Raw genomic sequence first — 13977 nt, forward strand, 5'->3', positions numbered from 1 at the left:
AGGTGGGGACGTGGGCATGGGGCCACGGGGCACGGCCGTGGGGGGCGCGGGCCATGACGTGGCTGGGGGGGGAGATGGGGACACAGCCGTCCCCCCTGTGCGGGGGTGGTGGGGGTGGCGGGGGGGGGTTACGGGGTGGCAGCGGGGGGGGTGTCCGGGGTCCCCAGGAGGGACGCCGTGACGCAGGGCCGTGGCGGGGGGGGGGGTTGCCGCTGCGGCAGGGCCTGCGCGTGGGCGAGGCGGCGGCGGGCGGCGCGGGCACCCTGAGCCTGGCGCAGGCGACGCGGGTGAACGTGGAGGGGGGGTGCGCCCTCCCGACCCCTGCGACTCGGGGCCCTGCCCCCCCCACAGCTACTGCAGCGACGACTGGGACAGCTTCTCCTGCCGCTGCCACCCCGGTGAGAGCCACGACACCCCCCCACACCCCCCGCTGACACCCCCTGACACCCACCGCTGACACCCCCCCGCTGACACCCCATTGACACCCCATTGACACCCCTCCACTAACACCCCCGGACACCCCGCTGCTGAGACTCCATTGAACCCCCCCACTGACACCCCCCCACTGACACCCCCACTGACACCGCATTGACACCCCCCCACTGACACCCCCGGACACCCCCCCAGCTGATACCCCATTGGCACCCCCACCACTGACACCCCCCCTGGCACCCCCCCCACTGATACCCCCAGCTGACATCCACCCCGACACCCCCCCCACTGACAACCCCCTGGCACCCCCCCTGCTTACATCCCCCACTGACACCCCCCCACTGACACTCCCTGACACCCCCCCACTGACACCCCCCACTGACCCCCCCCCAATGACACCCCCCCCGCTGATACCCCATTGACACCCCTCCACTAACACCCCCGGACACCCCCCTGCTGACACCCTATTGACACCCTCCCCCGCTGACACCCCCCCCACTGACACCCCCCCAGCTGATACCCCATTGACACCCCCCCCCACTGACACCCCCCCCGGCACCCCCCTGCTTACATCCCCCACTGACACCCCCCCACTGACACCCCCTGACACCCCCCACTGACACCCCACTGACACCCCACTGACACCCCCCCACTGACACCCCCCTGCTGACACCCCCCACTGATACCCCACTGACACCCCCCCAATGACACCCCCGTTGACACCCCCTGACACCCCCCCCATTGACACCCCCACCACTGACACCCCCCCTGGCACCCCCCTGCTGACACCCTCCACTGACACCCCCCCCACTGACACCCCATTGACACCCCCCCCACTGACACCCCCGGCTGACACCCCGCTGACACCACTGTCACTGTCCCCCAGGGCACTGCCACCCTTGTCACTGTCCCCAGGGCACTGCCACCCCCTTGTCACTCTCCCTAGGGCACTGCCATCGCTGTCACTGTCACTGTCACCTGGGCACTGCCACCTCCATCACTGTCCCCAGGACACTGCCACCCCCTTGCTACTCTCCCTAGGGCACTGCCACCCTTGTCACTGTCCCCAGGGCACTGCCACCCTCCCTGGGCACTGCCACCACTGTCACTGTCCCCCAGGGCACTGCCACCCTCCCTGGGCACTGCCACCCTTGTCACTGTCCCCAGGGCACTGCCACCCTCCCTGGGCACTGCCACCACTGTCACTGTCCCCCAGGGCACTGCCACCCTCCCTGGGCACTGCCACCACTGTCACTGTCCCCAGGGCACTGCCACCCTCCCTGGGCACTGCCACCACTGTCACTGTCACCTGGGCACTGCCACCTCCATCACTGTCCCCAGGACACTGCCACCCCCTTGCTACTCTCCTTAGGGCACTGCCACCCTTGTCACTGTCCCCAGGGCACTGCCACCCTCCCTGGGCACTGCCACCACTGTCACTGTCCCCCAGGGCACTGCCACCCTCCCTGGGCACTGCCACCCTTGTCACTGTCCCCAGGGCACTGCCACCCTCCCTGGGCACTGCCACCACTGTCACTGTCCCCCAGGGCACTGCCACCCTCCCTGGGCACTGCCACCACTGTCACTGACTCCGGGGCACTTCCATCCCCCTGTCACTGTCACCTGGGCACTGCCACCCTTGTCACTGTCCCCAGGGCACTGCCACCCCCTTGTCACCCTCCTTAGGGCACTGCCACCCTTGTCACTGTCCCCAGGGCACTGCCACCCTCCCTGGGCACTGCCACCACTGTCACTGTCCCCCAGGGCTCTGACACCCTCCCTGGGCACTGCCACTACTGTCACTGTCACTGTCCGCAGGACACTGCCACCCTTGTCACTGTCCCCCAGGGCACTGCCACTCCTTTGTCACTGTCCCCATGCCACTGCCCCCCCCCCGGTGACCCTCCCTCCCGCCGGTGTCCCCAACCGTGTCCCCCCTCGTGCCCAGGTTACTTCGGTGACAGCTGCGTCAGCGCCTGCGCCCTCAACCCCTGCCAGCCCCCGGCCACCTGCGCCCGCCGGCCGGGCTCGGGCCACGGCTACGCCTGCCAGTGTCCCCAGGGCCACTTCGGGGCCTACTGCGAGCACAGGTGGGGGACAGCGCGTGTGAGGGCGTGCGAGGGACGGGGGGGGACGGACACGGGACACGGGGAGGGCACGGTGGGCGTGCAAGGGGCACGGTGGGCGTGCAAGGGACAGGGGGGCACAGAGAGGGCACGGTGCCCGTGCAAGAGCCACGGTGGGCGTGCAAGGGACAGGGGGGGCACAGGGAGGGCACGGTGGGCGTGCGAGAGGTGCGGTGGGTGTGCAAAGGGATGGGCGGGCACGGGTAGGGCATGGTGGGCGTGCAATAGAGGTGGTGGGCGTGCAAGAGCCACGGTGGGTGTGCAAGGGACGGGGGGGCACAGAGAGGGCACAGTGCCCATGCAAGAGCCACGGTGTGCGTGCAAGGGGGGGGCACGGGGAGGGCACGGCAGGTGTGCAAGGGGCACAGTGCCCGTGCGAGAGTCATAGTGGGTGTGCAAGGCGCGGGGGGGGCACATCGAGGGCACAGTGGGCGTGCAAGAGCCGTGGTGGGCGTGGAAGGGGCAGGGTGGGCACGGGGAGGGCACGGGGGGCGTGCGAGAGTCACAGTGGGCGTGCAAGGGGCACGGTGGGTGTGCAAGGGACAGGGTGGGCAGGGGGAGGGCACGGTGGGCGTGCAATAGAGGTGGTGGGCGTGCAAGGGGTGGGAGGGGCACAGGGAGGGCACAGTGCCCGTGCAAGAGCCACAGTGGGCGTGCAAGGTGGGGACAGGGGGAGGGCATGGCGGGTGTGCAAGGGGCACAGTGCCCGTGCGAGAGTCATGGTGGGCGTGCAAGGGATGGGGGGGGCACAGGGAGGGCACGGTGGGCGTGCAAGAGTCACAGTGGGCGTGCAAGGGGGGGCACAGGGAGGGCACGGCAGGTGTGCAAGGGGCACGGTGGGCGTGCAAGGAACGGGGGGGCACAGGGAGGGCACGGTGGGCGTGCAAGAGCCACGGTGGGCGTGCAAGGGGTGGGAGGGGCACAGGGAGGGCATGGTGGGCATGCAAGGGGCACGGTGGGCGTGCAATAGAGGTGGTGGGCGTGCAAGGGGCACGGTGGGTGTGCAAGGAACGGGGGGGCACAGGGAGGGCACAGTGCCTCTGCAAGAGCCACAGTGGGCGTGCAAGGTGGGGACAGGGGGAGGGCATGGCGGGTGTGCAAGGGGCACAGTGCCCGTGCAAGAGCCATAGTGAGTGTGCAAGGGGGCGGGGGGCACGGGGAGGGCACGGGGGGCGTGCGAGAGTCACGGTGGGCATGCAAGGGGGGGCACAGGGAGGGCACGGCAGGTGTGCAAGGGGCACGGTGGGCGTGCAAGGCACGGGGGGGCACAGGGAGGGCACGGTGCCCATGCAAGAACCACAGTGGGCGTGCAAGGGTGGGGCACGGGGAGGGCACGGTGGGCGTGCAAGAGCCACGGTGGGCATGCAAGGGGCACGGTGGGTGTGCAAGGGACAGGGGGGGCACGGGGAGGGCACGGTGGGCGTGCGACAGGTGCGCTGGGTGTGCAAAGGGATGGGGGGGCACAGGGAGGGCACGGTGGGCGTGCAAGAACCACAGTGGGTGTGCAAGGGGGGGGCACGGGGAGGGCACGGCGGGTGTGCAAGGGGCACAGTGCCCGTGCGAGAGTCATGGTGGGCGTGCAAGGGACGGGGGGGCCACAGGGAGGGCACGGTGGGCGTGCAAGGGTCATAGTGGGCGTGCAAAGGACGAGGGGGGCATGAGGAGGGCACGGTGGGCGTGCAAGGGGCACAGTGCCCGTGCAAGAGCCATAGTGAGTGTGCGAGGGGGCAGGGGGGCACGGGGAGGGCACGGTGGGTGTGCGAGACTCACGGTGGGCGTGCAAGGGGGGACACAGGGAGGGCACGGCAGGTGTGCAAGGGGCACGGTGGGCGTGCAAGGGATGGGGGGGGACGCAGGGAGGGCACGGTGCCCGTGCAAGAGCCACGGTGGGCGTGCGAAGGGGCACGGTGGGCGTGCAAGGGGCGGGGGGGGGGGGCACGGGGAGGGCACGGCGGGCGCGCAAGGGGGCAGGGCGGGCATGGGAGGGGTCGGGTGGCGGTGCCCCGCCCTGCCACGCCCTGCCACGCCCTGCCACGCCCTGCCACGCCCGCAGGGAGGCCCAGCCCTGTCCCCGGGGGTGGTGGGGACACCCCACCTGCGGCCCCTGCAGCTGCGACGTCACCAAGGGCTTCGACCCCGACTGCAACAAGACGACGGGCGAGTGTCGCTGCAAGGTCCGGCCCTGGGGGACCCTGACACCCCCCCAGACCGTTGGGCCCCCGTCACTGTCCCTGTCCCCAGCTCTGTCCCCAGCTCCCCGCACCCGCGGTGGCCCCAGGGGACCATGACACCCCCCAAATTGTTGGTCCCCCCTCACTGTCCCTGTCCCCATCCCCGTCCCCAGCTCCCCGCACCTGTGGTGGCCCCAGGGGACCGTGACACCCCCCCAAACTGTTGGGCCCCCGTCACTGTCCCTGTCCCCATCTCTGTCCCCATCCCCATCCCCAACTCCCTGCACCCGCGGTGGCCCCAGGGGACCGTGACGCCCCCCAAACTGTTGGTCCCCCATCACTGTCCCTGTCCCTGTCCCCATCCCCGTCCCCAGCTCCCCGCACCTGTGGTGGCCCCAGGGGACCATGACACCCCCCCAGATCGTTGGTCCCTCATCACTGTCCCTGTCCCCGTCCCCGTCCCCAGCTCCCTGCACCCACGGTGGCCCCAGGGGACCCTGACACCCCCCCAGTTTGTGTGTGTCCCCCATCACCGTCCCCATCCCCATCCCCAGCTCCCTGTGCACATGGTGGCCCCAGGGGACCCTGATGCCCCCCCGGATTGTTGGTCCCCCTTCACTGTCCCTGTCCCCATCCCTGTCCCCAGCTCCCCGCACCTGCGGTGGCCCCAGGGGACTGTGACACCCCCCAAATAGTGTGTGTCCCCTGTCCCCGTCCCAGTCCCCGTCCCCAGCTCCCTGTGCACATGGTGGCCCCAGGGGACCCTGACACCCCCCCAGTTTGTGTGTGTCCCCCGTCACCGTCACCATCCCAGTCCCCATCCCCAGCTCCCCGTGCCCACAGTGGCCCCAGGGGACCCTGACACCCCCCCAAATTGTTGGTCCCCCATCACTGTCCCTGTCCCCATCCCTGTCCCCAACCCGTCCCCAGCTCCCTGCACCCGTGGTGGCCCCGGGGGACCCTGACACCCCCCAAATAGTGTGTGTCCCCTGTCACCGTCACCATCCCTGTCCCCGTCCCAGTCCCCGTCCCCAGCTCCCTGTGCACATGGTGGCCCCAGGGGACCGTGACACCCCCCCAGATCGTTGGTCCCTCGTCGCTGTCCCTGTCCCTGTCCCTGTCCCCAACCCGTCCCCAGCTCCCTGCACCCGTGGTGGCCCCAGGGGACCCTGACACCCCCCCAGTTTGTGTGTGTCCCCCATCACCGTCACCGTCCCAGTCCCCGTCCCCAGCTCCCTGTGCACATGGTGGCCCCAGGGGACCCTGATGCCCCCCCGGATTGTTGGTCCCCCTTCACTGTCCCTGTCCCCATCCCTGTCCCCATCCCTGTCCCCAGCTCCCCGCACCCGCGGTGGCCCCGGGGGACCGTGACACCCCCCAAACTGTGCCGTCCCGTCCGTCCCCCCGTCCCCCCCCCGGCAGGAGAACCACTACCGCCCCCCCGGCAGCGACACCTGCCTGCTCTGCGACTGCTACCCCACCGGCTCCCTGTCGCGCCTCTGCGACGCCACCAGCGGGCAGTGTCCCTGCAAGGCCGGCGTCATCGGCCGCCGCTGCGACCGCTGCGACAACCCCTTCGCCGAGGTGACGGCCAGCGGCTGCGAAGGTGGGACACCCCCGCCCTGTGCCACCCTCTGCCACCGCTGTCACCCTACTGGCACCCCCTGCCGTCTGCTGTCACCCTGCTGTCACCCTGCTGTCACCATGTGTCAGCCTCTGTCACCCTGCGTCACCCTCGGTACCAGCGGCCGGATGCCACTGCTGTCACCCCGCTTTCACCCCACTGTCACCCTCTGTCACCCTGTGTCACCCTCGGTACCAGTGGCCAGGTGCCACTGCTGTCATCCCCCGTCACCCTGCTGTCACCCTCTGTCACCCTCTGTCACCCTGCTGTCACCCTGTGTCACCCTTGGTACCAGTGACCAGGTGCCACTGCTGTCACCCCGCTGTCACCCTGCTGTCACCCTCTGTCACCCTCTGTCACCCTGCCGTCACCTTGTGCCACCCTTGGTGCCAGTGGCAACATGCCACTGCTGTCACCCTGCTGTCACCATGTGTCACCCTGTGCCATCTGCTGTCACCCTGCTGTCACCATGTGTCACCCTGTGTCACCCTCTGTCACCCTGTGTCACCCTCGGTACCTGTGACCAGGTGCCACTGCTGTCACCCCGCTGTCACCCTGCTGTCACCCTGTGCCATCTGCTGTCACCCTGCTGTCACCCTGTATCACCCGATGTCATCTGCTGTCACCCTCTGTCACCCTTGGTGCCAGTGACTGCGTGCCACCGCTGTCACCGTGCTGTTACCCTGTGTCATCTGCTGTCACCCTGCTGTCACCCTCTGTGGGTCACCCCTGATGGCAGTGGCTGCGTGTCACTGCTGTCACCTTGCTGTCACCCTGCTGTCACCCTCTGTCACCCTTGGTGCCAGTGACCACATGCCACCACTGTCACTGTGCTGTCATCCTGTGCCATCTGCTGTCACCCTGCTGTCACCCTGGGTGCTGGTGCCAGTGACGGGGTACCACTGCTGTCACCCCACTGTCACCCTGCTGTCACCTTGTTGTCACCCTGTGTCACCCTGCTGTCACCCTGGGTGCCGGCAACAGGGTGCCACTACTGTCACCCTATGTCACCTTGCTGTCACCCTGGGTGCTAGTGACCGGGTGCCACTGCTGTCACTCTGCTGTCACCCTGTGCCACCTACTGTCACCCTGTGTCACCCTGCTGTCCACCCTGGGTGCCGGTGACAGGGTGCCGTGGCTGTCACCCTGCTGCCACCCCGTCGTGACGCCCCCGCTTTGCCCCGCAGTCAACTACGACAGCTGTCCCCGTGCCATCGAGGCCAACATTTGGTGGCCCCGCACCCGCTTCGGGCTGCCAGCCGCGGCCCCCTGCCCCAAGGGCTCCACCGGTAGGTGGGGGGGACACGGGGACAGGGTGTGGGGGGTGGCACCGTGGTGGCACTGCTGGGACGGGGTGGGTGCCACCGTGGTGGCACTGCTGGGACAGGGCCGGGGGGTGACACTGTGGTGGCATCATTGAGACGGGGAGGGGGGGGGACACCCCGTGGTGGCACTGCTGGGACAGGGGTTGTGACACCGTGGTGGCAGTGCTGGGACGGGGTGGGTGACACCGTGGTGGCACCGCTGGGACAGAGCTCGGGGGGGCGATGCCATGGTGGCACTGCCGAGATGGGATGGGATGGGGGGGGTGACACCGCAGTGGCACCACTGGGATGGGGTCAGGGAGGTGACGCGACGGTGGCACTACTGAGATGGGGGGCAGGGGGGGACGTGACGCCGTGGTGGCACCACTGGGACGGGGCAGGGGGGTGACGCGGTGGTGGCACTGCCGGGAGGGAGCTGGGGTGGGGTGACACCGTGGTGTCACTGCGGGGGTGGGGTAGGGGTGGTGGCACCACTGGGACAGGACAGGGGGGTGGCATGGTGGCGCTGCTGGCATGGGGCAGGGGGGTGACGTGGTGGTGGCAGAGCTGGGATGGGGCTGGGAGGTGACACTGTGGTGGGCCAGGGCAAGGGGGTGACACGGTGGTGGCACCGCTGGGGTGGAGCTGGGGTGGGGTGACACCGTGGTGGCACTGCTGGGACAAGGAAGGGGGGTAACACGGTGGCACCACTGGGACATGGTGGCGAGAGGTGACACCACGGTGTCACTGCTGGGATGGGGCAGGGAGGTGACACTGTCATCACCTGTTGTCACCCTGTGTCACTCTGCTGTCACCTGGGTGCCAGCAACCTAGTGCCACCACCGCATCACTGGTGACAACGGTGGCACAGAGCTGGGGTGGGGTGACATGCTGGTGTCACCGCATGGGCCGGGGCGGGGGTGGTGGCACTGCGGTGTCACCACTGTCCCTGCGGGGACAGTGGCACCATGGTGTCACCACTGGGCCGGGGCAGAAGTGGTGGCACCGTGGTGTCACCGCTGTCCCTGCAGGGGCGGTGACACTGTGGTGGCACCGCTGGGCCGGGGCAGGGGTGGTGTCACCACGGTGTCACCGCTGGTCTGGTGCAGGGGTGGTGGCACTGTGGTGGCACCGCTGGTCCAAGGTGGGGGTGGTGGCACTGCGGTGGCACTGCTGTCCCTGCAGGGATGGTGGCACCATGGTGGCACTGCTGGTCCGGGGCCGGGGTGGTGGTGGGGCAGGGGTGGTGGCACCGTGGTGGCACCGCTGGTCCAGGATGGGGGTGGTGGTGGCACTACGGTGTCACCGCTGGTTCAAGGTGGGGGTGGTGGCACCGCGGTGGCTGGGCCAGAGCAGGGGTGGTGGCACTGCGGTGTCATTGCTGGTCTGGGATGGGAGTGGTGGCACCACGGTGTCACCTCTGGTCCGGGGCAGGGGTGGTGGTGGGGCAGGGGTGGCGGCACCGCGGTGTCACCTCTGTGCCACCGACCGTCCCCGCAGGGACAGCGGTGCGTCACTGCGACGAGCACAAGGGCTGGCTGCCCCCCAACCTCTTCAACTGCAGCTCCTTGGCCTTCGCCGCCCTCCGGGGCTGGGTGAGTGTCCCGGGGGACACGGGGACATGGGGACACGGGGACATGGGGACAGGGGTCACGGGGACAGGGGGACACGGGGACAGGGGGACATGGGGACAGGGGGACACGGGGACGGGGACATGGGGACAGGGGGACATGGGGACATGGGGACGGGGACACGGGGATGGAGGGACACAGGGACAGGGGGACAGGGGGGCACGAGGACAGGGGGACACGGGGACAGGGGGACATGGGGACAGGGGGACAGGGGGACACGGGGGCAGGGGGACACGGGAACAGGGGGACACGGGGACAGGGGGACATGGGGACAGGGGGACAGGGGGACGGGGGGACATGGGGACACAGGGACAGGGGGACATGGGGACAGGGGGACAGGGGGACATGGGGACGGGGGACATGGGGACATGGGGACACAGTGACAGGGGGACATGGGGACAGGGGGACATAGGGACACGGGGACGGGGGACAGGGGGACATGGGGACATGGGGACAGGGGGACATGGGGACAGGGGGACAGGGGGACGGGGGGACATGGGGACGGGGGACATGGGGACATGGGGACACAGTGACAGGGGGACATGGGGACAGGGGGACATGGGGACACGGGGACGGGGGACATGGGGACATGGGGACATGGGGACAGGGGGACACGGGGACAGGGGGACAGGGGGACACGGGGACGGGGGGACACAGGGACGGGGGACACGGAGACATGGGGACACGGGGACAGGGGGACAGGTGGACAGGGGGACATGGGGACAGGGGAACAGGGGGACACGGGGATGGGGAACACGGGGACACGGGGACAGGGGGACACGGGGACAGGGGGACATGGGGACATGGGGACAGGGGGACATGGGGACAGGGGGGCACGAGGACAGGGGGACATGGGGATGTGGGGACAGCAGGCCACGGGGACAGGGGGACGTGGGGATGGGGACATGGGGATGGGGGGACAGGGGGACATGGGGACACAGGGACATGGGGACAGGGCTCACGGGGACGGGGGGACGGTGCCACCCCGCTGACGCCGCCGTCCCTCAGGCGGAGCGTCTGGCGCGCAACGAGTCGGCGCTGGACCCGGCGCAGTCGCGGCGGGTGGCCCTGCAGCTGCAGGAGGCCACCGGCCGCACGGCCACCTACTTCGGCAGCGACCTGCGGCTGGCCTACCGGCTGGCCAGCGGGCTACTGCGCCACGAGAGCGCCCAGCGCGGCTTCCGCCTGGCCGCCACCCAGGACGTCCACTTCACCGAGGTGCGGGGGGCGGCGGGGGGGGGGGGCGGAAGGTGGGGCACCCAACGGGTGGGGGGTTGTTGGTGCAGGAGGCCAGACGCCGGGGCGATGGGCACCCAAGGGGTGGGTGCAGGAAGCCAAAGGCCAGGGCGATGGGCACCCAAGGGATGGGGGGTTATTGGTGCAGGAGCCCAGGCACCGGGGTGATGGGCACCCAATGGGTGGGTGCAGGAGGCCAGACACCAGGGTGATGGGTGTCATGGGTAGGGAATGTTGGTGCAGGACGCCAGAGGCCAGGGTGATGGGCACCCAATGGGTGGGTGCAGGAGGCTGGAGGCCAGGGTGATGGGCACCCAATGGGTGGGAGCAGGAGGCCAGAGGCCAGGGCGATGGGCACCCAAGGGATGGGGGGTTATTGGTGCAGGAGCCCAGGCACCGGGGTGATGGGCACCCAATGGGTGGGTGCAGGAGGCCAGACACCAGGGTGATGGGTGTCATGGGTAGGGAATGTTGGTGCAGGACGCCAGAGGCCAGGGTGATGGGCACCCAATGGGTGGGAGCAGGAGGCCTGACGCCGGGGTGATGGGCAGCCGATGGGTGTGTGCAGGAGGCCAGAGGCCGGGGCGATGGGCACCCCATGGGTGGGAACAGGAGGCCTGACGCCGGGGTGATGGGCACCCAAGGGGTGGGGGGGTTACTGGTGCAAGAGCCCAGACGCCGGGGTGAGGGGCACACTCGGGGGGGGTGGATGGGCCCGTGCGAGAGCCCAGATACCGGGGTGATGGGCACCCGATGGGTGGGTGCAGGAGGCCAAAGGCCAGGGTGATGGGCACCCAAGGGATGGGGGGTGCTGGTGCAGGAGCCCAGAGGCCAGGGCAATGGGCACCCATGGGGTGGGAGCAGGAGGCCAGATGCCTGGCTGATGGGCACCCAATGGGTGGGGGGTTGTTGGCGCAGGAGCCCAGACATCAGGGCGATGGGCACCCAAGGGGTGGGTGCAGGAAGCCAAAGCCAAGGGCGATGGGCACCCAAGGGATGGGGGGTTATTGGTGCAGGAGGCCAGACGTCGGGGTGATGGGCACCCGATGGGTGGGTGCAGGAGTCCAGACGCCAGGGTGATGGGTGTCATGGGTAGGGAATGTTGGTGCAGGACGCCAGAGGCCAGGGTGATGGGCACCCAATGGGTGGGAGCAGGAGGCCTGACGCCGGGGTGATGGGCACCCAATGGGTGGGTGCAGGAGGCCAGAGGCCAGGGCAATGGGCACCCAATGGGTGGGGGGTTGTTGGTGCAGGAGCCCAGACGCCGGGGTGATGGGCACCCCATGGGTGGGAGCAGGAGGCCTGACGCCAGGGTGATGGGCACCCACTGGGTGGGGGGGTTACTGGTGCAAGAGCCCAGACGCCGGGGTGAGGGGCACACTCGGGGGGGGTGGATGGGCCCGTGCGAGAGCCCAGATGCCGGGGCGATGGGCACCCAATGGGTGGGGGGTTATTGGTGCAGGAGCCCAGACGCCGGGGAGATGGGCACCCGATGGGTGGGTGCAGGAGGCCAGAGGCCAGGGCAATGGGCACCCATGGGGTGGGAGCAGGAGGCCAGATGCCTGGCTGATGGGCACCCAGTGGGTGGGGGGTTGTTGGTGCAGGAGCCCAGACATCAGGGTGATGGGCACCCAAGGGGTGGGTGCAGGAGGCCTGATGCCGGGGTGATGGTCACTCGATGGGTGGGTGCAGGAGGCCAGGGCAGTGGGCACCCAATGGGTGGGTGCAGGAGCCCAGATTGCCGGGGTGATGGGCACCCAATGGGTGCGTGCAGGAGGCCAGACGACAGGGCGATGGGCACACAACGGGTGGGGGGTTGTTGGTGCAGGAGGCCAGACATCAGGGCGATGGGCACCCAAGGGGTGGGTGCAGGAAGCCAAAGCCAAGGGCGATGGGCACCCAAGGGATGGGGGGTTATTGGTGCAGGAGCCCAGGCGCCGGGGTGATGGGCACCCAATGGGTGGGTGCAGGAGGCCTGACACCGGGGTGATGGGCACCCAAGGGGTGGGTGCAGGAGGCCAAAGGCCAGGGCAATGGGCACCCAATGGGTGGGTGCAGGAGGCCAGAGGCCGGGGCGATGGGCACCCAATGGGTGGGGGGTTATTGGTGCAGGAGCCCAGGCGCCGGGGTGAGGGGCACCCAAGGGGTGGGGGGGTTACTGGTGCAAGAGCCCAGACGCCGGGGTGAGGGGCACACTCGGGGGGGGTGGATGGGCCCGTGCGAGAGCCCAGATACCGGGGTGATGGGCACCCGATGGGTGGGTGCGGGAGGCCAAAGGCCAGGGTGATGGGCACCCAAGGGATGGGGGGTGCTGGTGCAGGAGCCCAGAGGCCAGGGCAATGGGCACCCATGGGATGGGAGCAGGAGGCCAGATGCCTGGCTGATGGGCACCCAATGGGTGGGGGGTTGTTGGTGCAGGAGCCCAGACATCAGGGTGATGGGCACCCAAGGGGTGGTAGCAGGAGGCCAGAGGCCAGGGCGATGGGAACCCGATGGGTGGGTGCAGGAGTCCAGACGCCAGGGTGATGGGCACCCGATGGGTGGGGGGTGTTGGTGCAGGAGCCCAGATTGCTGGGGTGAGGTGCACCCAATGGGTGGGTGCAGGAGGGCAGATGCCAGGGCAATGGGCACCCAAGGGGTGGGTGCAAGAGGCCAGAGGCCAGGGCAATGGGCATCCCTATGGGTGTGCGCAGGAGGCCAGATTCCGGGGAAATGGGCACCCAAGGGGTGGGTGCAGGAGGCCAGACATCAGGGTGATGGGCACCAAAGGGGTGGGTGCAGGAGGCCAGAGGCCAGGTCCATGGACACCCAATGGGTGGGGGGGTGTTGGTGCAGGAGGCCAGACGCCGGGGTGATGGGCCCCCTTATGGGTGGGGGGTTCTTGGTGCAGGAGCCCAGATGCCGGGGCGAGGGGCACCCTCGGTGTGGGGGGGGGGGTGGGGGGGGGGTGGGGGGTGGACCGGTGCGAGAGCCCAGACGCCGGGGCGATGGGCACCCTCGCAACTTAACTTTGGGTGCCTTCCAGCCGCCCTGGCGGCCGTTGTCAGTGCCGGGGTGCCCCGGGGTGGGGGCGGGGGGGTACCCGCTACCTGGGTGAGGGGCAGCGGTGCCCACCCCTGCCCCCTCCGGCAGAACCTGCTGCGGGTGGGCAGTGCCCTGCTGGACGCCAGCAACAAGCGGCACTGGGAGCTGATCCAGCAGACGGAGGGGGGCACGGCCTGGCTGCTCAAGCACTTCGAGGACTACGCCAGCGCCCTGGCCCAGAACATGCCCCAGACCTACCTCAGCCCCTTCACCATCGTCACCCCCAACATCGGTGAGCGGGGAACCCCCCCCCCCCACCCCCCCCCCCCGCCCCGGGGGACACGCGGGTGTGCTGGGGACACGGCTGCGCGCAACGGGGACGTGGCGGGTGCCAGGGGACTCGGGTGTGCCTGGGGACGCGTGTGCGTG

General features: G+C 69.6%; 1 protein-coding gene across 1 annotated transcript in view; it reads left to right on the top strand.

Moving 5' to 3' along the window:
* Positions 1-13977, top strand: part of CELSR2 (cadherin EGF LAG seven-pass G-type receptor 2) — a 62828-nt gene that overhangs the window by 25118 nt on the left and 23733 nt on the right. The window contains 9 exon segments of the mRNA XM_063356478.1: positions 222-312; positions 315-398; positions 2381-2522; positions 4612-4732; positions 6152-6335; positions 7541-7642; positions 9158-9252; positions 10297-10506; positions 13657-13840. Of these exon segments, the coding sequence (XP_063212548.1) occupies positions 222-312; positions 315-398; positions 2381-2522; positions 4612-4732; positions 6152-6335; positions 7541-7642; positions 9158-9252; positions 10297-10506; positions 13657-13840 (1213 nt within the window).

The sequence above is a fragment of the Chroicocephalus ridibundus genome, chromosome 20 (genome assembly GCF_963924245.1).
Source record: "Chroicocephalus ridibundus chromosome 20, bChrRid1.1, whole genome shotgun sequence".
Lineage (NCBI taxonomy): Eukaryota > Metazoa > Chordata > Aves > Charadriiformes > Laridae > Chroicocephalus > Chroicocephalus ridibundus.